This window comes from Eutrigla gurnardus (assembly GCF_963514095.1).
Source record: "Eutrigla gurnardus genome assembly, chromosome: 3".
NCBI classification, from domain to species: Eukaryota; Metazoa; Chordata; class Actinopteri; order Perciformes; family Triglidae; genus Eutrigla; species Eutrigla gurnardus.
In genome coordinates, this window is record NC_139917.1 from 5207581 (window position 1) to 5234254 (window position 26674).

The 26674-nt window shown below is 43.6% G+C and overlaps 1 protein-coding gene across 1 annotated transcript in view; it reads left to right on the forward strand.

The window, feature by feature from the left end:
- The window catches only part of vegfc (vascular endothelial growth factor c), a 69966-nt gene that overhangs the window by 24079 nt on the left and 19213 nt on the right, over positions 1-26674 (forward strand). Inside the window, exons 2-3 of the mRNA XM_084005353.1 lie at positions 13616-13853; positions 16949-17139. Of these exons, the coding sequence (XP_083861479.1) occupies positions 13616-13853; positions 16949-17139 (429 nt within the window). The remainder of the gene's footprint in view (positions 1-13615; positions 13854-16948; positions 17140-26674) is intronic.

Below are 26674 nucleotides of genomic sequence, written 5' to 3' on the forward strand. Positions count from 1 at the left end.
CGTCGCTTGACAACCCAATGACAGAAGCAGCGCCGCGGCTCCCACCACGCTCATCACGCGCTGTGCGATATTATATCAATATAGAAATTGTAGACACATTTTATCTATCACAAAACAGGGTCATGGCGCACAGCAGTAGACATAATGGTGGCGAGAACACAGTGCCTGCACGAGCCGGCCGGGCCATTCATCATCATCTTCACCGTCTTCATCATCTGCGCTCCACAACTGCACCGGATTCCCCGTCCAACACCAGAACGGCGGGACACCGGGACCTCGCGTGCCGCTCAGACCAGCTGCAGCCGCGGTTCCAGCTCGCGGCAAAGTTGTGCATTTCTAGTCCAAGTTTCAGCTGTGTTAATTCAGTCAGGCTGAGTTTCCGTTACGCGTGCCATCCACCTTTGATCTGACGTCAGATGTGACGGGACAATCTATATAGATATAAATTCACGTGTTGATTCAATTAGTTGCATTAAGTAGTGTTTGTTGTGATTATTTATTGGATTTAAATGTGCCTGCAACTGTGGAAACCTGCCTGTGAGGTCTTGATGACGTGTGCGCACTGCGCGCCGGTGAGCCAAACTGCCACTCCACCAGCTGTAATTGGCCTTGCGCCAAGAGTAGACCAGGTTGGAGCTAGCGGGCTTTCGGCGCAGTCTCCGCGAGGCTTTTTGCCACGAAACTTCCGCTGCGCCAAGCTGAATCTGTGACGCCTCCCCCTGCTGCGCCGCCACACCCATCTTGGTACAGGCGATCCACCAAACTGCCAAATTGACCATGTGCAAGGCTGCCCTGATCGAAAATTGCATTGCGCCAGCTCCGCCACCCTGCGCCACGAAACGAGGGCCCCATGTGTTTCTGTCTCCTGCTAGCACTATAAAAGATGGAGGAAATATCTGGATATCATTTCACCTATCAGTGCACATCAGGGATGTTTCTTCTTCAAGCCTTGTGTCTTTTTCCGGATCAAGTGAATTCAAGCTCAGACAGCAGATTCCACCCTGTGGATCTTCAAGACATTGGAAAATGCAAGGTTTAAATTGTGGCCAGAACAGTAGAACCAAACACAAGAGACCTTTTTGAAAGGTCTTATTCATGTGTGTGGCATTGTCTGTTGAAATTCCTAACTTCCCGTCTTTACCTTCCAGTCTACCATCTTGGTAATATTTTCTGGAAAATACAGCATCTCAAGGCAGTGAGAGTTCAGCTGTTGGTCCATCTTACGTACTGAATTGTAAAGCTGATAATGTGTTCTCCACCACAACTGCTGTTCCACAGATCCGTTGTGTTTCTCCACACTGGCTCCCGCCTCCTTACACATCCTTGGGATTTCATATGTGGGAAAAGTAGTTTCTTACTGGAACTTTGTATAGTACTGCTGCCTATTTCATCAGATGAAGAAATCTGGGTTTTTCCACAATCTCGAAAGGCATCATGTCCATGGATATGAAATATGCAGAGTTTGATGAGGCAGCATATTTCATTTCATTTGGTCAGCAGTTGGTTGAGCTTCTGCAGGATCAGAGGTCTTTTTAGGCAAAAAATGTATTTTAAAAAACAATAGCTTAATCCATATGATATATATCCATATTGCAGACTATGATTTTATAATTCTAATATAGCTTTTTTTTTTATCACCATCAGTTATAGGATATCCAGTTAGTTTTTAAGGTGTAGGTCTAATGTTTGGCTAACTAAAATTAAGTTAGAATATACACAGTATATACAGTTTGATACATACATACATTTGTTTGGTGACATAAAAATAATTTACAAAGAGATACTTTACTCTTTAAGTCTATGGGCCCTAGTTTCGTGGCGCAGCGCAGGGCGGCGCAGGGTGGCGGAGCCGGCGTAATGCAAGTTTCGACCCGCGCAGCCTTGCGCACGGTCAGTTTGGCAGTTTGGTGGATCGCCTGCGCCAAGATGGGTGTGGCGGCGCAGCAGAGGGAAGCGTCACAGATTTAGCTTGGTGCAGCGGAAGTTTCGTGGCAAAAAGCCTCGCCGAGACTTCGCCGAAAGCCCACTAGCTCCAACATAGTCTACTCTTGGCGTAAGGCGCAAGGTGCAAATAAAGTCCATTCATTCAAGGCGAATCACAGCTGGCGGAGTGGAAGTTTGGCTGACTGGCGCGCAGTGCGTACACGTCGCCAAGACCTCACAGGCAGGTTTCCACAGTTCCGGCACATTTAAATGAGATAAATAATCACAACAAACACTATTTAATGCAACTAATTGAATCAACACGTGAATTTATATCTATATAGATTGTCCCGTCACATCTGTACGACGGCGTATTAGGGCCACTGTCGGGAAAAAAAAAAAAAACGGAGCCGAGAGAGGTGGGCAATATTCTGAGATTAAAAGTCGCAAATTTGCTAGTTTTAAAGTGGCAAATTTACGAGTTTAAAAAGTCGCAAATTTATGAGAAAAAACTCGCAAATTTGCGAGTTTAAAAAGTCGCAAATTTACGAGAAAAAACTCGCAAATTTGCGAGTTTTAAAGTGGCAAATTTGCTAGTTTATTACGATGCTAACAACCGGCATTTATGCTAGCTAACTTCCCATGACTGTAGCTTTTATCTTTCTAATTAATCCATCCCGTGTGTCAATGCTTTGCTAAGGTCCGTAGGGTGATGGCTCTTGATGGTTAGTGTTGGTTAATTTTATATGGGCCAAATTGTCATCTTACGGTGTGTGTGTTTGTTGATCGGGTGGTTTGGCTAAGCTAGCGGTCATAGAGGAAGTAATCACGTAGCTTGACCCGGATGTTTACCGTTGCTATGACAACAAGTGAAAGCTACCGCTAGCTAGCTTAGGCAAACTACCTGCTCAATAAAGGTAGTTTTTCGCAAATTTGCGAGTTTTTTCTCGTAAATTTGCCACTTTTTAAACTCGTAAATTTGCGAGTTTTTTCTCGTAAAGTTACGAGTTTTAAAGTGGCAAATTTGCGAGTTTTTTCTCGTAAATTTGCAAGTTTTTTCTCGTAAATTTGCGACTTGCCTGCGCGGTGCACGAAACTTGCAGTCCAGGCGGACACACCCCGTCAACGTGGCGCACGTGCGCTGCGCGCTGACTACGTCTAGTCTACGAAACTAGGGCCCTATCTCTCTCTCTCTCTCTCTCTCTCTTTCTTATCCCAATTGAATTGCCAAATCAATGTTTTATATAATTATCTTTGGCTTCAGTAATATATGCAATATTGTTCCCTAGACATTGATGCCAATAAAGTATTTGAATCACAGAGAGAGAGAGAGAGAGAGAGAGAGAGAGAGAGAGAGAGAGCCCTGCATAGTCCTCTACATAATCCTCTACACAGTCCGACGTTTTTTTTATATAATTAATCATTTTCTCTCCATCACACCGGTTCGCAAAAATGTTGCCTGAAATGGTACCAGTCCGTGGCGAAAAAAGGCTAGGGACCATTGCTCTAGATAGTCCTCTATGTAGTCTCTCCATATTCCTCTCTCTCACCCTGTATAGAGTCCTTAGTCTTCTATACAGTCTCTATTTACTCCTCTATATAGTCCTCTACATAGTCCTCTATATAGTCTTCTATATAGTCCTCTATTCCTCTAGTCCTCCTAGTAGAAATTCAAGCTTAATCCCTGTCTAGGTTTTGTGCAAGGTTATAACTCTCTGTTTGTGTGTGCGTGTGTGTGTGTGTGTGTGTGTGTGTGTGTGTGTGTGTGTGTGTGTGTGTTTGTGTGGGTGCAGACACGATCAAACACTCCATTGTTAAACAAACACACGGCCATGATGAATTTCTAACTTCAACAGTCACAGAATGGGAAGGAAACACAAACTACTGATTGTTTGTGGGACCACCAAGTTAGTGCTTTGTTTGGCAAATAAAACTGTGGTTACTGACACACACATACACACACACACTCCTCAGTATATCCATGAGCATCAAACCCGATGTCTTATTATTGTCTCTGTATCTGGGAGACTGCTTTTTTCTGTTTTTGTCTGTTATTTGTTATTTTTGGGCACGAAAATTACACATTTATATAAAGGGTACAAGTCGAGATCATCTGTGCTGCTTTCTACATCTACTTGTATGTATTTGTCAGAGATTTCAACACCTTTCAAAATGTTCTGTCATTAAAACACAAGAAGTTATAAACTGGTCTTGTTATAAAGGTCCTTTCAGTACCACTTTGTGTAGCACAATGTAGAATAAGACACTAAGCCAGAAGATTTGAAGTCTAATCGACACTCTCCTTTTAGCTCTGCTTTCTCTAAATGCAAAGGAAATGAGCTCCAATGCTTCCTTTCAGATCTCCTTTAGTATTGGATACAACGGATCGTCCTTTACGAAAGGAAAGGAGATCACGCCGACCCACAATTCTTTGCAAGAGTAACATTTAAAGTGCTGCACATCTTGGCCGTTCACGAAAACAAACAATATGTTTTTGCATTTAACAATTACTTTCATGCAGACATATAGTAATTGGAATTGTGTTGATAAATGTGTGTGGACTGTGATAATAATTGAATGGTATTTTTATTTAAATCATGATACAAACATGACAAAAATGAAACTAAAACCACAAATGAAATGTAAATACAGCAAACGGTCAAACAGGAAGGAGGAGCTGCTCGAAGCCGGTCAGTGAACGAGCCGTTTATAAAACCAACACCATGGGGAGAAGTGGACAATGCGCTTTTTGTAGACCATTATTGTAGTTTCTCTAGTGCAGACGCACGTCAATCGCCGGGGCCGATCATCAGCTGTCAATCATCAGCAGCATTATAATGACGTAGCTTAGTGAAAGTCCGGTCGGATTCTCTGAGCACCGCGGTCAACTTTTCCTAAATCCTTTTGAGTTCTCCTATCGCCTTTCCTTTACCCTGTGAAGTTTCCCCCCAAGGTCAAAGAATAGGAGTTAGGACCTTATTTTTTGACTATTCGACTGCAACCCCAGGCTGCTGTAATTCGGGAATCAAAATGTATTTATTATTTATTCGTAATGTTTTTGAAACACCTTCTAGTGGACAGGAAGTAAAACAACCACATTGCTCATAATGGCATTGCCAATGCATAAGCCTGTGTAGTGTAGCACATATTAATAGGCTGAATTTGAGCATTACAAATTTGACCATAATTTTAATATTGAAAAAACAAAAAATAAGGAATATCCAGTATTCGGGCTCATCTTTAAAAAAATGAGATTATGATAAACGTCATCCTCACGTGTTGTTGATACGAGTTCAATGCATATACCACAATTATAAGCCGGCATAATGAACAAGGCAATAAAGTTAATATGGACAAAAGAATACATACAAATACATGTGAGGTTATGAGTTAAAGGGGCCATATTATTAAAAACAGGTTTTCTCTGGTTTCTACACCTATAAACTGGTCCTCCCTGAGCCTGCCAACTCCCAGGATGAGGAAAACAAGCAACTCCTGCATGGTATCTGCAGCCCACCCTCTGGTAAAACGGTGCTCCTACAGGCCGTTCAGATTCAACTCCTTTCTTTACGTAACGAAAGGAGTCATTTGCATAGACCGAACTCCTCTGCATGATGATAGGAGATCCGAAAGGGGGGCGTTTCGCACACAGCGCTGATAGCTGACAGCGCGACGGAGAAAGCGGACAAACAGCGCCAACCAGAGGGACCCACGCTGACGGAGAGCACGGACAGACGACAGCAGAACTGACAGCCCGGGCCGACAGCAGCACGGACCTACACGGACGGACCCACAGTGCGCACGGAGAGTGTGGACCAACATCACGGACACACAGTGAGGGAGAGCAAGTCCGACAGACCCACAGGTGCATTGAGAGCACTCACAGAGAGGCAAGGAGAGAGCGCACGGAGAGCATGGGCAGACAGCAAGCACGGACCCACAGTGTGCACGGAGAGTGCAGCCAAACTTACCGGTCATGGCGCTGGGTGATCCGGCTGGTGCTCCGTGAATAAATCCCTGTGCAGGTGAAGCTGGAGACAATCCTCCCTCTGTCTCAGGCGCTCTGGTGCGTCTTCACTGCTGCCTCCGGTCGGACGGAACCCGGGGGCGCATGTCCGACAAAGCGCCGTGCATGACAGTCCGGGTCTGGTCTCTTGCGTTTCATTTTTACGGCTACGGTCCGTGTTAGCTTGTATGTGTGTGCTAACTTCACATCGGACTGCTTCAGTAACGATGGTCAGTACAAAGCTGGCTTTGCCTCGACACTGACCCTCACAAATGGATCTGTCTTCTGCAACTTCACCTGAGCCACATAGGCGAGCCATAGCTATACATCTACGTAAACATTGCCGCATGCTGCCGCGTAGCGCAAGAGGCATCCTGTCTCTCTCCGAGTAGGGGATGACAGACGGAGCTCATTAGCATTTAAAGGTGCAGACACAGAAACAGTCTGTTCTCAGTAGAGCTCATTTGAGCAACTTTTAGACAGCTGAACTTCAGGACCACAGATGGGTTTGGGGCAATGCATATCGAAAACAGTGTTGTTGGACCTCTGACAGCTGTGTGGAATTGATGAAAACAGTATAATATGGGAACTTTAATTGCTGTATATTTCAACATCTTGGCTTCATTGCGTTGCGTTGCTGTCTCCATGTTGAGCACATTACAAAATGTTAATGTAAAATGTAAACTATTCCTGTTACTCCAACAACAATTAGAAATATATGATCGTTTCCCACTCAGGTCCTCCATCTCCTCCAGCTGGTGACAAAACATCTCCTGATATCTTAAATTAAATCTTAAGTTCATTGTATTCAATTTAATGTATAATGTCATATCACAGTAAAGTTTACACATAGAGCAGAACTAGTACTTTAACATCTTTAAGATCATGTTGGACTTCATTCCTTTCATCTGTGTTCTGGGTCTCTTCCACATCTGCTGTCTGAGCGTTTCACCATCTGTGTTCAGAGTTCCCCTCCAGCAAAGTTTCACTGGCTCCTCTTCCTCCTCGGAAAATTCTCTTTGTTAGCTGTTTTTTCTCAAGTTTGCTGCTAAAAATGAACATAATTTCTTACTTTTAACAATGTTTTTTTGTGGAGACAATGTCAGCTGCTTTTCCTTTTGTGAGCCCTATTATCTCATTCTTTTACAAATATGTTAAGAATATGACATGTGTCTTTGAGTAATGAACATCTTTTTTTGATTATTATAGAGAATAATACATATTAGTTTAAATAAGCTGATAATAAACAAAGTATAGGTCAAATAAAACATGCATTGAGGGCTCAGGCTCTATTTTCACTTCTCCACCATGATAGTCAGCTATGACACTTGCGACCATATTCATGATTATCATGATATATTAACCACGATCAACTAATTTGGTGTGTTTTTATTGCAATCCACGAAACATCCTATATATATCATCCCATCCCTACTGTGCGATGCAGTTAAAAGTGCTAGAACAAGCTTGTAAGTGTTTGTTGTCATGCAGAAATATTGTATACTGTTCAAACAAACGTAGCTTCATATGACATAGTCGATGTTTTAGCAGGGTAGATCTCTGTCTGAATTATTAGCTTTGAGCCCGTTTAAAGTTCAAGATGTAACCGGATGTTTAACTTTGAAACAGTTGTTGGTCAGTTTGAATTTGTGAACAGCAACACATGCTACAAAAAACTAGACGGCAGAGACGAAACAGTGTCAGAGTGAGATCAAGTCTGAGCGGATAAAAAGCCCTGCAGAGTGGATCAGTGTCTGTTTGTTTCAAGCTTGTGAAGTTGTCATCCATGCCTTGCTTTTACTCTGTGGTGTAATATTTAAAATATCCAGGAGCACTCTCACACCGAACTCAAATATGTGTCAGCCTGCTTTGATTTGTTTGATTTGTTGACGCTTGTGTTAAAGCTGTTAATCAGACTAAACGTCTGTGTGACACCATTCAATCCATCTTGGTCCAGTTTCAGTTGAACTCTGTCGCTGTGGTGGTTTTCTGATGGTGGATGTGATTTTGGCATACAATAAAATGCTAAATTACTCATGGAACAATGGCAGATGGACAAGATGCACAGCACACATCCATCCATCCATCGTCAATCGCAGGGCTGACATGAAGAGACAGACAGGTAACCAGTCTATCACAGGGCCGACATGTAGAGACAGACAGGTAACCAGTCTATCACAGGGCTGACATGTAGAGACAGACAGGTAACCAGTTTATCACAGGGCTGACATGTAGAGACAGACAGGTCCATCCTGCATGTCTATGGATCATGGGAGGAAGCTGGAGAGAACCCACGCTGACACAGAGAACATGCAAACTGATGCACAGCACAATTGAGACAAATCAATGAGCTGGGATGTGAAAAAACACGCCGCTCAGGAACTTCAATTCACCCTCAGAGCATTTTGCTTCGAGGGAACTCAATAACGGTTGTTTTTATTACAACATTTTCTATTGGTAGTTATTAGGGACGCTCCTTTTAATTGACATTAACAGCACAGAGAATATAAAATATGATTTAAACTCCTAAAATGGCAGCAGAAAATTCTGGAATCACTTTATCTCACATTAAAACAAGAAGCAAATTTGTATTGCATAACAAATAGAGCACTTCTTTTTATTGAAGATCATAAAGGACAAATAAAACAAATATTCAACATTGTGTGAGTCTCTTCTTTCTAATCTAAATACGGCTCTATTTTTCTCTTCTCATCACTCATGTGACACGATTATCCCACTAGTGGCATAATCGTGTCACATGAGTGATGAGATTTATCAACTTATTGTCAGTTTTATTTTTTGTTGTCATCCACGATAAAATCCTATCGTCCCATCCCGACTCATTGTATAGTCCCCTTTACACAAGCCCCCAGCTAGTGAGTGGCGAGTAGTGAATGAGTGAGTGATTTGAGGGACAACCCTCCTTGTTCACTTGTAATTTTCAGAATTTTAAATGTTTATTATAAAGGCCTTATCCCACCAGGGGTGTTTTTCATATGATTCATTGACACCTCAGTATAGTTTTAGTTTTTGTCAGAATGTGAAGGATAGGACAGGATCCTGGTAGTTGGTCCTCTGCCTGTCAGACGCTACCCTGTCCAGGGTTCCTTTTCTTACCTGGTATGAATGAATGGAAGCAGACGATAATAATTCATGTTACAGTAAAAGGGTCGGTGTAATCAGCTAAAGCTTCAGACCTTCTTGGTCTCGTTTGTTTCAGGTTCAAGGATGGAGCGTGACCCTATATCCCACTCCCAATTGGCTCACACCACCAGTCTGAAGCATTCCAAAGCCTGACCCAGAATCCATGTGTGTTACGCAGTCATCATTAGTCATCAACAGTATTTTCACTCTCTTTGGTGTTTAATTGTGAACGGCTCAATAGATTAAGCCATGTGAAATGAATCAAGGCTCTAAAACCTAAAGTAGCTGATAAATGGTTTAAAGTCTCTTTCAGGGTGTTTTGTGTGACGCGACAGCTATAAATGCTTTAAAACAGGAAGCTGTCATCTCTGTCAGGTGACACCACAGTCCTACTTAGAGCTGCTGTGTTGTTTCTTTCAGCTTCTTTGACTCAATGTGACGCCAGAGAAATGCCTTTTTCCCACATCAAGGGTCAATGTGTGTGTGCGTGTGTGCGTGTGTGTGTGTGTGTGTGTGTGTGTGTGTGTAACCAGAATAGCAGCAACACACATTGTTGAGTCAGGGGAAATGGAGACAGGACTCACACAGAAAGACAAACACACATAGAGACAGAGGAAACCCAAGCGGGACACATTCATGTCGAAACAGATCTGTGCAGACAGACACAATACATGCATATGCATAGAAACACGTAAATAAACACATTGTTTCTTGTAGGAAGTGGAGTGTGAGTGCGTTATCTCTGCAGAGGCTTTAAAATACAATGGACCGCTTTACATTGTCTGCCTCTAATACAAAGGCCAGTCGGTGAGTGTGTGTGTGTGTCTGTATGTGTGTGTGTCTGTATGTGTATGTGTGTGTGTGTGGTGGCCTTGCATTCAGCCAACAGTCATATCGTTTCTGTCAGAGTGATTGTGTGGATGTTAAATTGCTGTTTATCATAAATAGCACAATGGTTTGTATCGTATTGCATTGAAGGACAGGATATGACATCAGAAGCCATACGTTTGTCACAGAAGAAGAACTAGGGCCGAACGTGGGACAGTAATGCAGCTAGGAAATGTCCTCTGTCTGAAGAACGCTGGACGAACACAAGCAGCAGAGCAAAAAGGTGAAATCAGGCCAGGGATGTCAGCAGAGCCCAGTGTTGCTACTACTCTCTCTCTCTCTCTCTCTGCTGCAGTTCCAGCCCAGTCTCACAGCAGATTGTGTAATAGTCACAACATCTACATCTGGTGTTTCATTGACAGTTTCCATTCAGTTTCATGTCATCCAGTCAACGTCAATGGAAAGTCAGTTAGGATCCTTGTTCTTGGTGGACACACAAATAACATGAATCCATGTGTCTATGCAACTTCCAGAGCTGGTGACGATATTTTCAGTGGCCTATTACAGGTTACCTTACTTTACAAAATCTCATTGAGTTTGGGAAGTTTTGGTTTGGAAGATGAGGATTAAGATTAAGTAAGTGTGGGTCTGGCACTGAGCATTGTTCTCTGTATCATCTGGTGTCGTGGTGTTAAAGACAAGCGAGTTGTGTTTGCCCATGGCTGGTTTGGCTTTTGAGCAGCAAAATGTATCGTTTGCTCTGCAGTTAGAATTGAAGAAACTTCAGATAATAGGAGGACAAGGAGAAGAGAAAGCAGCTCGACTTAGAGAAGCTTTGGCGGCTCACTGGGAGGACTTGGAGTCTAGTTCATGTTACTAATCTACATTCGGTGATGAAGTTTGATGAAACACTCTGATTTAAACATGTTTCAGATACTGAAAAATGGCCAGATGTGGTTTGATCCAACCAATCAAGGTGTGAAGGCAAATCAGGTAGGTGAATAAGTCGAGTCGGGTGTGTTCTTGCTTGGTTGGAATGAAAACCTGCAGCCACAGCGGCCCTTTACTGGATCAGTTTGACACACCTGCTCTAGGCCATGACAAACAAAACCGAAAAGGACAACAAAACTGCAATTCCATGTTTATTTTAACTTAAAAAGTAGTCACAAAAGAATGAGGTGTGTTTCAATCTGTATTATCAGTAGTGTGCTTGTGGGTGCATGAATATGGTGAGGTGATGTGTGGTGTGCAGTAAACTAAACAAAGGATAACAAAACCCAAAAGGTGCCCATGTGGTCAGCGTCTGAGTGAGAGGGCAAACTGGCAAGAAGCTGGGCCTTTTATCCTGTAGGAGCACTGATTCCAGGTGCTCCCAATCCCAGCAATCAGCAATCCTCGGCACCAATGCAGCCAGCTCCTACCTCAAAGACAACACTATTAGTCACACATACATACATACATACATACAGGGGCCGTCACAGCCTCCATCACAGTTATTTAGATGTATTATTTGGTATGTGGCTATGCTGTGTGTTCATAGAGCCCTGTTTACTCCAGTCCCCCCAATCCAAGCCCTGATCCAGGTGTTGTCCCAGCCAGCGCTGTGATGTGACATACAGTACCTGCTCCAGACTGGCCAGTTTCGGGGTGTTGTAACAGTATGGTGTGGAGAGAACATATGGCTTCACTGCCTGATCTTCCTCCATCTGTTCCCAGGGTGGAACGGGTCAAAGGGAGGATTCATCTCTTTTTGATAAACGAGGCTTTGAAAAGATAAGATGCATCACTCATGGGTACTTTGTCCAGGTGGATTAGCTGGTGAAAAAGTGTGTTCAGTGTTTCCCACGGGATTTTTGGAGACTATGGTGGGGGGGCTGGCGATCCTCTAGGGGGGTCCTGGGGTATGCCCCCCTGGGAGAAAATTTTGAATAGATTTCATTTTAATGCATCAATTTGGTGGATTTTGAGAACCAAAATATGACTTATCAATTAGTGACCAATTTCTTACAAACTGCTGGTACTGATACAAATGTTGACATACTAAATGGGGTTGAGGAGTTTAAGCATTCAAGAAAAGATGAAAACAAAAATGACTAAAACACAGTGCTGACCCTTTATACTATTAGTTTATTATGACTATTATTATTATAATTATCATTATTAATATAAGTGGGTGACTATTCCTCAGCCTTCCTTAGTGTTTTGGTTTTGACGTGCACGCACTGTCAAACTCGCGCAGCTGAGGGGGGGTAGGCGTGGGGGACGCCTTGCGATTGCAACGGGGGAAAACAGAACGTTGATGAGCCAAACCAGCCGCAAGGATTTCCCCTTATAATAAGCGTTGCTGCCCTCCTGTTTAGGCCTATCATTAGAGCCGCTAGTTAAGTCCATTTGCCTTGATAAAATAATTTTGGCCGAACATCGAGACTATGGTGGCCTAAATTAGACTATGCGGTGCGCTATAGTCTCATCAATGTGTGGGAAACACTGGTGTGTTTCCAGGTCAAGTGTCATGTAACATCTGTAATGTGGTGTTGCAAACATCACATGATATTTGTGGACATTTGGGGATAAAGAAAACGTATCTAGGGCCCTATGAATGCCCTATGCCCTATTGAATTTTTTCCAGATTCCGTTTTATTGTTTATGTTTATTTTTCTTAAAATTTTGAAATTTTAAAATTTAAAAGCATTCTTTCTATCAAATGGTGTCTAATCATGTGGTTGATGACTAAAAATTCAATAAATCAATAAGAAAATATGAGAAATTAACACAGATTTTTATAAATTGTAGCCACATTTTGACAAATTCCATGAAATTCCGCGTTTTACAGTTGATTCAATTTTCATTGTCAAATTCCATGTTTTCCGCATCGGGAAATCATAGGGCCCAGGTCTTGCACCTTTTCTTACAGCATGGGTTGAAGTGTGTTGAGATTTGCTATACACACTAGTTACTGTTTCAACTTCATGGCCCACCTGGGGTTGGTTAGTCAGCCACAGTGGGTCCCTTTTCTATGTTAACGTCGGGGTTTCCATCACTTCCTGTTGCTTTCTCTCTCTTAATGAACTTCCAGGATCCAGTTTGTAGGTGTGAGGAGGATGTTGGGACAGAATGGCTAATGTGGAGACTTCCTGGTTGTAGCTAACTGTTTGTTGACTATTCATTTGTTGGTCCTAAGGGGATCGTTAATGGGAACACGTAGTCCCGGTGTTCCCGGTCTATAAAGCCTGACTGCTCATAGCTGTCTCTCTCTCTCTCTCTCTCTCTCTCTCTCTCTCTCTCTCTCTCTCTCTCTCTCTCTCTCTCGCTTTCTTCTCCCTACAGGCACCCTTCTGTTTTGATTAGTTTGCTAAACCAACCAGGGAAAGGTGTCACATCCATGGTCTGGATCAGATGGTCACACTATGTTATGAAGTTTGAATCAGTTTGGTGGAGAGCACAACAGGACTTGTTTAACACTTGAATCACAAAGTTTAGGACTTGATTTGGGGCTGGTTTGTCTTAACTTAAGACTCGATTCAGGACTTGGTGGACTTAACTTGATCTTCATTCCAGACTTGACTTGGTACTTTTTGGTTTCAACTCCCTTCTTGACTTGGAATTTGAAGTTGTGACTCACTTGAGTGTGTAGAAAGACACAGACTTTGTGACGTGTCTTTAAGTAGTTGAGTGTTGAGTTCCAGTCTTCTCAGCATCTCTCATCTATTTCAGGACTCTTCACCAAAGCCAGACATGGAGCAGAAGCTGCGTTCAGCCTCCAGCGTTGATGAGCTGATGAGTCTCATTTATCCGTCCTACTGGGCTGCTCTGAAGTGCAAATCCAAACTCTCTGCTGCTGCTGCTGCTGCCTCTCCAGCCTCCAAGCTTCAGCCTCGCCGACTGAGGCCCCCGGCTGATACAGAAGAGCCCATGTTTGCTGCTGCCTACCTCAACTTGGATCTTCTGAAAAGTATGTTTTCACTTTGTTTTAATATTCCTTTCTAGATATTGTTGTTTTTTCAGAAGTGTAAAAAGCAAGCAGTTTTTATTATGACTTTACATGCGTTCACACTATTAGGAACATGTTTCAGCATGAAATGGCATACTGAAAACATTTCAAACAAGAGCATTGTCAGACATTTGAACATAAATGTTTGAGAAGGATACTGTAAAAAATATCTTTGCAAAGTATTTGCTTCTTGACATTGTGGACATTGCTCACCTTTAAATGCATGTAAAAGGTTGTGGACACATGAGAAAAGGTGCATTCATGTCTGGACATTTTTGGTAGCGTTCAGGAAGGTTAAAAAGTAATTGCTGCAAAGGAGCTCATGCTCTGGTGACGTTGGACTACTACTGATGCTTGCTTGTCTTCATGTCTTGTCAACGTGTGTCCAGCTGCCGCTGTTCTGGTAACAGCTATAGACCCTTTTAAAGCCGGTCGTCAGAAATATGCGTGTGCATGTTGGCAGTGGTGTTTTGCACCAGCCATCCAGACCAGTTTGAGCAGGGGTTCCCAAACTTTTCAGCCCGCAAGCTCCAAAATAACGCCAGAGACTGGCGACCCCCACTATACCCAGAGGTGACTGAAACATAAGAATGTGTGCGTACAGGACAAACACACAGTAATAGGTGTATCCATACAAGGGCATAACAACAACACAAATTCCTCCTCTTTTCATATGAAATTCCAATTCCATTTCTTTCTGGAAAACAAACAAACATAGATGAGAATGTCTTTCAGAGGACACTTTCATGTTCTTTTGGTGTTTTCAACAGCTGCTACAAGCAACCAGTCACGACTTAACCTGGTCACTCGTTAAAGGGGCTGTATTTAACATTCAGAGCACTAATATAGCATCAAACAACTATTGTCTGTGTGCGAATGAAGTCACTCTCCCTCTGTGTGTGTTGTGATCAGCTTCTCCTTGCTCTGTTTACACAGTTGGCCAGCTGTTTTAAAATGCATGTCAGCGTTCCCCACTGCTCTGCTGTCATACGGCGGTTACACTGACAGTCCGTGTCCATGTCATGGTGTTTGCCATTCTGTACATGTCCTGGATGGTCTAGTGACTTTATGCTTGTATATTTTACATGTATACTGCTTGTATAGAATTTCTCACTGATGTAACATTACACTCTAGGTTTCTCTAACGAATACATTTATACATGTGGCCACTAAATACTGGGCCTCTTGCTAATGTATTCAACCCACTCATTAATAGCACACAGATCTAGAAAGTCGATTTCTTTGGTTGTATTTGCAGTCTTTGGTGGTTAATGTTCTTGCATAGCTTGACAGAAACCGCTAAGCTAGTGGTAGGTCATAGAGGAAGTAAACACGTAGCTTGATCTGGATGTTTGCCGTTGTTATAACAAGTGAAAGCTACCGCCAGCTTAACCAAACCAACCGATCAATAAACACACATAAGATGACAATTCAGCCCATATAAAATGAACCAACTATAACGATCAACAGCCATCACCCTAAGGATCTTAGCAAAGCGTTGTCACACGTTGGGATGGATTAATTAGAAAGATAAAAGTGAAATTCATGGGAAGTTAGTTAGCATAAATGCATATTGTTAGCATCCTAATAAACTTAGAAAAAAGTCACAAATTTGCCACTTTAAACCGGAATATTGCCCACCTCTCTCGGCTCCGTTTTTTTTTTTACTGCAGGCCCTAATTCGGCGTCGTACATACATGACAAATTAATAAAGAAATTGAATTACAAAAAAAATGATAAATTAGAAATAATACACAAAATGTGATAACTCAAAAAGAATGATTACCGCATGCAAACTGTATTTCAGAAAAAAAGTGGAACTCTAATTACAGTTAGTATTTACTGAACATTATAATGAAGACTACATTTCCAAAGACAAATCTAACTTGAAAATGATGTCTTTCTAAATTCAGATTAGATTTAAAAGGAAATGATCCATAGTCCAGCACTAATTTCCCCTCAGATTGATAGCAGGCCACCTTTGAGTGTCACTCAGTGGATATCAAGACATTCTGATGTTGCATTTCAAAATAAGTCCTTTAAAGTCCTAAAAATGTACATAAAGCAGTCTAGGTATTGTATACTGAAAATCTATTCAGCTGTTGCAAAGGAGTATGACATGAAACCTTAAAATAAATTTTAATAAAAACAAACAAACAATTCAACACCACTTTTGGTTCCTACCTTTGATTGCTCAAAAATATGCTGTACTTGATTCTGTGTTTTTAAAATGTATGTTTAAATGCTACAAGAGCATACATAATAGATTTAGCCTCTTGATTTTGCTGTCAAAGTGCGCAAGATTGATGCATTTAACTTTAAAATGTACAAAACAGCATGCTGTCTTATCAGGCCCGATTGTAAACTCTGTTCTGCTCTGCAAAGTGTAATATTTCTATTCAGACATAATACAAGTTGTACAGTTGTGGGTTAAAAATATGAAATATCTATTGACCACAGTTGAGACTTGGCAACATTGGAATATATAAATGTAGCAACCACACATTTGTGTATGAGTGTATGATTTGTGTTTTTGCCATCCATGTGTACAGCCAACCCCGTCTCACGGCTGTTTGTAGAATAGTCACGAAATGCAACCTATTGCTTTCTTGTCCAGGGACATCGACACTATGCAACATCCAGAGTTGGTGGCGTAGTATTTCATATTAAGAAAGACTACTAACAGTGGCATATGCTGTTTACTCCCCATACAATTAATTCTAATGGTTTTAATGACCTTCCAACTGCTCCATCAGCACCATGAGCAGGTCAGGATTTCCATTTGTTGTTAAGCGATGAGTTTGTGATGGCCTTTTGCTCAACTTTACAAAGTGTTTCTGTTTCCAAAACCTAACTTTGATTTTGTAGCTTAATGTCGTCCCAAAATAAAACCATGATGCAAACAAGAAAGTCGTACTTAGCGACGCCAAATAAATGGGATCAGTAGATGCCTGTGTCGTGAATATTTCACTAACTGCCGTGAGACTGTTGGTACAGCCGCTGAGAATAAAAAGACCCGTTGCTTGGTGGCGGTCTGACTTTCTGTGTGTGTGCAGGTATAGAGTCGGAGTGGAGGAAGACTCAGTGCATGCCCAGGGAAGTGTGTGTCGACGTGGGCAGGGAGTTCGGAGCTCCCACCAACATCTTCTATAAACCACCCTGTGTGTCCGTCTACAGATGTGGAGGCTGCTGCCACTCTGAAGACAAACAGTGCAGGAACATTTCCACTGGTTACCTCAGCAAAACTGTAAGCACATTCTTCTTCTTCTCTTCTTTGTATGATGGGCTCACGTGTGGATCTGTGTATGTGTGAGAAAAGGTCGGAAAAGGTATTTCCTTTCATTTTGACTTTCAACCTGTAGTGTTGAATAATGTGACCTGGTCCAGTTTAGCACATGAATGAATGGGAGAGTCACTGTTACCAAAACTAGCAGTGGCGTCTGGGATATCCAGTTACTGTTAGCAGGTTCCCACCTTGGAGCTCCCTCTACCTCTCCTGTCATGTAGCTCATGTAGACTTGGGTCTTGGACATAAAGGAATACTTCACAGATTGTCATTAAGGTTTGTATCGTTAGAATCCCTTATGATTTTTGAATGATCGTGGATCAATTCCTGATTTTCCCCAGAGACGGAGATTTCCCTATTTCTATTCCGAAAAAGAGCCTCCGATGGCGCAAATATCGTCATTTTGCATCATCGGAGGCTCTTTGGTTAGAGAGGGTAAGACGACAACATTAGTTCCTCATGTTTTCAACCCGCCTATAGGAGGCAGGACCCACTGAGGCTACAGACCTGTTACAGACCAGTGGTGGACCCACTGAGGCTACAGACCTATTACAGGCCAGTGGTGGAACCCACTGAGACTACAAACCTGGTACAGACCAGCGGTGGACTGTAGAAGAAAATGTGTTACCTTACAATTCTTATTTGTATCTCATACTAATATTCCTTTCTCTCGGAACATCAAATGTCCTGCTGAGCTGTTTTCATTGTGCTTAACCCTTGCCATCTTGATGAAAAGACCCTTTGATCTGTCCCCCTTCCTGGACCGTCTCTGAAACACCTTCATCTCACATACTTGATCAAGGCCTTCATGAATGACCCCTGTTGTGACATTATGTAGAAAGAACCCAACTAGTCCGAGGGAAGTCACACCTTTCTGTTGTCTCGGGACGTCTCGCCCTCTTGGGAGAGATGCGTATTGAATCAATGTAAATCCACTGTTTAGACCTGCCCCTTTCCCTCACCCCATATTATTTAGGGCCTGTCCACACGAAAACGTTTTCAGTGCGTAAACGCAGAAGTCTTGTGCGTTTCGCCCTCCCGTCCATACGGATCCGGCGTTTCCGCGGCGTGAAAACACACTTTTTTGAAACCAGCTCTAAGGGTGGAAAAGAAAAAAACCGCCCCCCTCCGTTTCGTGATCGTTTTCGTGTGGACGGCGAAAACGAAAACGCTGAAGTCATCGCCCCGCTCCTCGACCCTCGAGCCTGACTTCTCCCCCCGCGACGTCTCATAACAACAACAACAATGGCGGCCTCCGTGCTCGTAGCAGATATTCTGCTCGTCTGTACGACAGTGTATCAGGGCCGCTGTATGAAAAAAAACGGAGCCGAGAGAGGGGGCGATATTCCGGGAAAAAAGCTACTTTATTACGATGCTAACAAACAACCGCTAGCTAACTTCCCATGAATGTAGGCATTTATTTGTCTAATTAATCCATTCCAACGAGTGAGAACGCCTCGTCAAGGTCCTTAGGGTGACGGCTTTTGGTGCTTATTGTTGGTTTTATTTATACGGGCCAAATTGTCATCTTATGGGTGTTTATTGATCGGGTGGTCGGGCGGAGATTAGCCGTAACCCTCACGTGTTGCCATAGCAACGGCAAACATCCGGTCACGCTCCGTCTCTTCTTCTGCATTTTTGTAGCAGAAACAGCGCCGCATGAGGGCCTGGAATATGTACTACAGTGCGCTGAGTCGTTTTCAGTGGATTCGTCTGGACGCAGATTTTCTTCAAACGACGCCAAGGCAAAACGGAGGAAAAAAAGTTAGTTTTGCTTCGTGTGTACGGGGCCTTAGAATGGACTGTGTGGCAACGCAACATTGCCCTTTCTCCACTGTCAGTGATTAAACCTCATTTGAACCAGCCACAGAATTGGACCTGAAGACTTTTCTTCCACAGGACCCACTGAGGCTACAGACCTACTACAGGCCAGTGGTGGGACCCACTGAGACTACAGACCTGTTACAGATCAGTGGTGGGACCCACTGAGACTACAGACCTGTTATAGATCAGTGGTGGGACCCACTGAGACTACAGACCTGTTACAGAGCAGTGGTGGGACCCACTGAGACTACAGACCTGTTACAGACCAGCGGTGTTACAGACCAGTGGTGGGACCCATTGAGACTACAGACCTGTTACAGACCAGTGGTGGGACCCATTGAGACTACAGACCTGTTACAGACCAGTGGTGGGACCCACTGAGACTACAGACCTGTTACAGACCAGTGGTGGGGCCTCACTTCAGACCCGTGGTTGCACACACAGTGAGTGAGAGCTGACTTGGTTTTGCAAAAAAATGACTCTTGTTCTCTGAGAGATGTCTAATGTTATATACAATACCTTGCTGTTATTAAAAGGTTACTGTTATTATTGCATGCCTCATAATATTACTTACTGTTTTTATACCTCTGCGCCGGCGACTTTGTCCGTCCGTCTCAGTCTGTCTCAGTAAACCCCAAAGGGATCTGCTTCGTACACCTGGACTCAACTATGAAAGGATTTTGGTGTTCAAGGTCAAAGTCAAGGTCGCTGTGACCTCATGTCTGTCACATCCACGTGAATAAGATATCATGGATGTACCATAAACTGTGAAATATGGACGTTGACTAGATATCTGAAGAGCCCCTGTGAAGCTTAAAGGTGGTGGGTCCAGACGGCGACGATACAGCCATAAAAATGGTTAAAGAGGTAGATTGTTGGGACTGAGGCGGTCCAGGGGGACGCAGAAGAGCAGACAGCTAGTATAAATTTTAATTACAATGACAATTCAAGTTTTTGGTCCTACCTCAGGAGTTCCTTAAGCTAATTATGACACAGTTCATTCTGTGAATTCCTTATATAGCTTACAGTGTTCCAAGAAGTCTGGAACCTTCATTAAAACCATAGGGGTCTTGAGACAGAGAGCCCTAGTTTTGTGGCGCAGCGCAGGGTGGCGGAGCCGGCGCAATGCAAGTTTCGACAGCAGTTGGGGCTGCAGCTGGTCCGAGCAGCACGCAAGGTCCCGGTGTCCTGCCGTTCTGGTGTTGGACGGGCAATCCGGTGCAGCTGTGGAGCGCAGATGATGAAGACAGTGATGATGATGATGAATGGCCCGGCCGGCTCGTGCAGGCACCGGGTTCTCCACTATTATGTCCACTGCTGTGCGCCCTGACCCTGTTTTGTGATAGACATGCCTAAAATGTGCCTACAATTTCTATAGTGATATAATATCGGCATTATAATTATTATGACTATACACACGCACAGCGCGTGATGAGTGTGGTGGGAGCAGCGGCACTGCTTCTGTCATTGGGTTGTCAAGTGACAAAACTTGCACTGAACCTCCCCTAACGCATTAAAGGTGAGAAAAGGAGCTCATTTGATTGGTGAAGATCTGAATCGGCTGTATTAATCCCAGTCCACGCCTCGTCTCCCACTCACGCCTTCTTCTCCTCCCTCTTTCCCACTTGCGCGGGTGGGAGTGACAGGATGCGTGCCTGCGCTAGCCTGCATCGTGCACGAAACTTGCAAAGTCCAGGCAGACACACCCCATCGGCGTGGCGCAGGTGCGCTGCGCCCCGACTGCGCCTGGTCTACGAAACTAGGGCCCAGAGAGTGAAATCCTAAAGTCCAGGTCCAAAAGGAGTTCCTCTCCCCCACATAAACTCTGCTCCTCAACTCATTCAAACGCCTCCATTCAAATAGTTTCTTCAGTGAAGTGATGATGTCACCAGGTAACTCATTAGCATAATATATTTCCAGCTAGTCAAACAAAGCTAGTCAGAGTGGAGCTGAGTGTGGAGTCTCCATGTAAAGAAGACGAACGTAAACGTCCTTCGTCTGGACTTCTAGAGGAAGAGGAGCTGAAGACCAAGAGGCTGAGATTCATGTCATCACTATTCCTCAGCAGAACGACTCCTGGTATCTGGTTCTGGTGAGGGGGTGGGGCTTTTTCCTAGTAGGATCAAGATAAGGGGCAGAATAGTTAAATTCACACATTTACAGTATAGTTCAGATGCAGGAGCTCTGGAGTGTGTGTGTGTGTGTGTGTGTGACTTTCTACTGGTCTCCAGACTGCATTTGTGGTTAAAGAAGACGTTACAAGCATGTGGTTTGCTCGTAATTGACATCTGCTGTGGTCAGAGGAACTGTGTCTGTGTGTGTGTGTGTGTGTGTGTGTGTGTGTGTGTGTGTGTGTGTGTGTGTGTGTGTGTGTTTTCTCTTCCTGATTGATGACGGCGGCTCATGCAGAAGTGTTGTGCAGTAGTTTGCTGTGTTTTGTTCCTGGAGTTCATTTGATGGCCGGAGTTAGAAACACCCATCAGCGTTGGAGCACCATGGAGACTGTGAGACTATCAGGCTCACAGACAAGCACGGACCCACAGATGCAGACAGATGAGGTTCAGTGCTCAGGCTCTAATATCAGGTACAGTACTCAGGTCGGTGGTCAGCGGGGGCAACGGGACAGAAACCCTGCAGACAACAGGCAGAGTGAAGAAAGAGGAGCAAACATACGAGGAAGAGACGCTGGATCTCAGGTACGGGAGGAGAAACACAGCAGGAAACAGGAAACCCGGCAGGATGTGGGGATCTATGATGAGATGACACAAGAGTTAATAAAATAAAACAGGAAATGAAAACGGAAAATATGCACAACATAAAAGGACGGGAGCATGACATAATCTTCATAAAAACACGCATTTATGGGCATTTTAAACACACTGTGAACTGAAAAATGAAATTTTTAAAATCTAAAGCAAAGAATAAGCTGGTTCAAGGGAACAGAAAGATATTTTTAATTTGAATATTTTGTTCACTATACATTTCTGTCCAGAAAATAAGCTTATCTGACTCATAAATTCTGCTCTGATTAACTGTCTGTACTATGTCCACATTAAAGAAATAGATTTTATGAGCAATGATCAAGCAGCTGAGACACCTGCCACCCAGGGCGCAAAGAAATAATATTTAGCTTCACTAGTCAACAACACTGTCGTGATAAGTCACTTATGGAACACAAACCGCCAGCAGCAGCTGATGCCGTCTTTCCCCAAGTATCCGAGTTATACCAGCAGTTGTTTGGTGTTGATATCTTGGATGGAGAGCTGATGTTTACTCTGGTGTACAGTAAATGCTTCTGCTAGCTGTTGACCGGAGCAGCGTTTCACAAAATCCTGCATGTTATCTAACACTCCACACGGCGTGACTTCGTCTTCCTGCAGCTGGACGAGAACGAAACATCGGTACACAGAGAGGACAGAGAATCCTACGCATGGTGGTGATACATAACACAACATGTGTGGTTATGTAACCGGACAGCTGGGCCATGCTTTGGGTCACCAAACCCCGTTGTGATGCCATAACAAGCAGAGGTGTGAAACAATGGATTGCACTCTCAGTGCATCTTGATGTATCGCATCCTAAATGATCAACACCGCTGCACAACTTTTAATCAATGAAAGCACGCAGTCAGATAAATCTGAATACATGTTATTTAGCTTTTGCTGTCAAACATCAGTCTGTAATGAATAAAACGGCTAGTATCTGTGTGAGCCACCTCAGTACATAAACATTATGAAAACAAAGTATGTATCCTTCTGCAGGGCTTTTCACCCCACCCAGGGTGTTCTGTGCTCTACAACACTAAGGTGTACAACACTATCCTCTGTCCTCAGGCTCAGGTCCTCTATCCTCTGTCCTCAGGCTCAGTTCCTCTATCCTCTGTCCTCAGGCTCAGGTCCTCTGTCCTCAGGTCATCTGTCCTCAGGCTCAGGTCCTCTATCCTCTGTCCTCAGGCTCAGGTCCTCTATCCTCTGTCCTCAGGCTCAGTTCCTCTATCCTCTGTCCTCAGGCTCAGGTCCTCTGTCCTCAGGTCATCTGTCCTCAGACTGAGGTCCTCTATCCTCTGTCCTCAGGCTCAGGTCCTCTGTCCTCAGGTCATCTGTCCTCAGGCTCAGGTCCTCTATCCTCTGTCCTCAGGCTCAGGTCCTCTATCCTCTGTCCTCAGACTGAGGTCCTCTATCCTCTGTACTGTTCTGAAACTGTTCATAAACTAATGGGACTTTTCTTAAATTGAATGTAAAAAATCCCAAAACCTACCTCAGACATACAGCTCAATGGGCTCTCTGAAATGACTCCTCTGCTTTTTCAGGCTGGGGGCAAGCTGTCACAGCAGAGGTTTAAACTGTCTGACGGACATCCTGAAGTAGGTTCTGAAGTGGCCCTGATCCAGTTTAAGGTCTTGAACCAAGGAGTGGAACTCTCCAAGTTCTCCTCTTTTTTATAATAACAGATGTACCCTTCCTTTTTCTCCCCTTGCCTCCGAAGAATTCGTAATTTCATGCCGTTTATTGACGTTGCTGTTGGTGTGTAAAGGCCTTCAGTATTAAAGCAACACTAAAGAGTATTTAGTGCCTTAAAATAATGTTTCCAAAATAGTTTCAGTGGTTCATCACCTCAAAACCGGGTGAATGGCACTTCAGCATTCGCTCTGCAGCCCTGTATTGGCTGTAACCGCACCATGTAACTTTGCCTCATCGGGTAGCGGTTTTGTAGTTCTAATGAGACTACGAATTTGACCTGCTTAACGGCAAGCGTTACAAAAGCCGGTAGGTGGAGGCTCTGCATGGAGATCAGTGGGAGAACACCCGGCAGGTGCGTGGAAGATACCTTGCAGCTAGGTAGTTTGCGTGTGTGCTGCGGTAGGCTAAATTATTTACGACGGCAGTAATGGACAATTCCGCTTCCAACCTGTAGGGGGACCGAAGAGGAAAACTTCTTAAGTGTTGCTTTAAAGGAGTCATCACCAGGAAATCGCAATTTCTCTTGTTAAAACATGCATATCTGTGTTTGACCTCAGTTGAAACTTGCCTGAAAGGCTGGAGTTTGAAAGTGGCGCCGTTTTTTCGCTTCTGCTCTTTTTCCGAACAGGAATAGCACACAAGGGTGTGCATTCCTAAAGCACGAGATTTTGATTCTGCGCCTTCGGTGACGTCACCGTGGCGGCTACTTGCATAAGCCCACCCCTCTCTCACCACCCAACCCCGCCCCATCCGCTACCTGAAATCGCCGAAGCGCCGCCATTATGTTTTGGAGTCTGCATGCAGGCAAGCCCCCCCGGCTCTGTCCTTCCTGCGGCGAATCAACGCGCGCCTCATTACATATTATACAATGCACATCCGGACCAGTCAAAACCTCGCGCGTAATCTCGCGTGATAAAATCGCGGTACGAAAAAGGGTCAGAACAAGCTCAATGTTTGATTAAAATTTTTTTTTTTTTTTCTAATAAGTTTTACGAATTGATCCAAAGCGATCCAAGGGGGGCTGGATACGTATAAAACCAGGTTATGACTCCTTTAAAATAATCTTATCACTGTTAGTGTGGTAGTGAAGGTAACAATGCTGCAATAAAGACCTGCCAGTCACAAGGGAGCCCTGCACTAAACATCATTGACTAAATGATCATCATGCTGTATTCAAGGAGACAAGGTTAGTTTCATCTCGGCGCCACAGAATTTCCATTAGTGTATCTAAAGATCTGTTCAAAAACAGAGTCAAACGTTCGCCCTGTTGCACATTTTGAAAATTGCACAAAGGTGTTTGAATTACTTCTTGGATTCTACAAAATTCAAAAACCTTAATGAAGCGTGCCACTCTGAAGTTAAGGTGAGGGAACGACGCCAGGGTCGAGCTGCAAGGCGTTCTCCTGGCACCACCAGCCCGGCTGTGTGTGCAGAGACACAGTCTCTTTGACTTTTCACAACACATTCTTTCACTCTGCGGTTTCCCCCCAAACTGCTGTTCTTGGCTGCAATCTCAGACGACTGGCCAGAGTTTGGAGTGTTACATCGTACGTCATTCAGATGATGGCAGACTAGATAGACAATTTACACTTCAACTGAGTTCCGATGACTTTTTCAATGTGATCATCTGAAAGTCGATGTAAAGAGAGGTGAGGACTTAAACATTGCCCTTTCTGTGGGTTGTTTCGTAACCCCCAAAGTTTCAGTGCACTGATTTTCTTTGGCAGTGTCTTGAAGCAGCTGGCAATCGTTGAGAGGTTTCAACACTTAGCAGGTAATAGAAGTTGTGCTTAACTGTATAATTTACTATTTGACCGACCGTTAGTATCTTTAAGCATTTATATCTGTCTGGTGGTTCTCTGCAGAAAAGTTTAGCTCAACACCTGCGCTGTCATGGATCTTGACTCTACAGTCGACCACTTTCTCTCTAAGACGGCAGTTTATTCTGTCTTTGCCTCGTCTATATGGTGACTGATGTCATCTGGTTTGGTCATAGTTGGCCCCTGTAACACTTCACATATGCTATATTACTAATATTTTCATAGAGTTTTACCGCATGCAGGCTCGGTGCCGGTGGCTTCTTTATCGGTGTCACGCCATTGCTGCATTGCTGCACATGGCTGCTACATCAGCCACTCAGACAGACAGTATGTATGACATTGAAAACCACACACAACCAGTGATCCAATGATTGCATTATTTAAAAAAATATGCCCATAACTCTGACTTTGTTCTCTCCGATGACTGAAAGATATCTGGTGCGCTGTCACTGTCTTCTGCAATGTTGACTTGGAGACACAACAAACACATTGTATACTTTGCCCTCCAAATAAACTACTCAGCCTGGTTTCATTCCCAGGGCTTCAAACATGGCCATTTGTCACAGCCTTCTGCATCTGATACCTAAACACAATGCACCTTTACAGGATCCAAGGATGATTTATTGTCATTATGCAACACAGGGATGAAATGCAGTTGAAACTCATTTGCATGATATTGGTGGAGGTGCAAAGACTTCCAGGCATATATTTCTATAATGTATATATGTTCTCGAGAAGGTCATTGTGATCTCAGTGTGTGTGTGTGTGTGTGTGTGTGTGTGTGTGTGTGTGTGTGTGTGTGTGTGTGTGTGTGTGTTTTGTAACCAACTGAGCTCTCCTCTAAGGTCAGCCTCAATGATGTCCTCATTAGGATGAGAGGCTGACAGACAGTTTAAGCTGTTTAAGGGTTTTCAATAGGAGTCATTGAGACTAATTAGTTTCCATTCATGCTGTTCAACTCAGTGGTTGAAGGAATGAAGTACTGTCAGGGTTTATGTCTGTTCTGTGTGAGTATGTGATCAGTGCCATGTGAAAAACCAAGCCCAGCTCCTTGTTGCTCTTTGTGTGATCCTCCACATTCTTGCTCATTGTCTTCACATTCACATGTTCTCATTTCCCCCAAGATTCAAGCTTCAGGTTGAACTCCACATCGAGGGCTCCCTGTTAAGGGTTCTTGTGAGAAGAATGTGTGATATAGTGGCTGCTTGTGATGGATTACCTTTACTGAGACAAAGTCAGCTTCACACAATGAATTTAAAATATATTTAGTTGTACGTCATGTATGAAAAACCTTAGACTGTGCACTGATGGATCTGAGGGCCACATATATGTGACGGCACCTCCAGCTGTTATATGAACGGAGTCTGAGTCAAGACAGTTAATAAGCTGTTT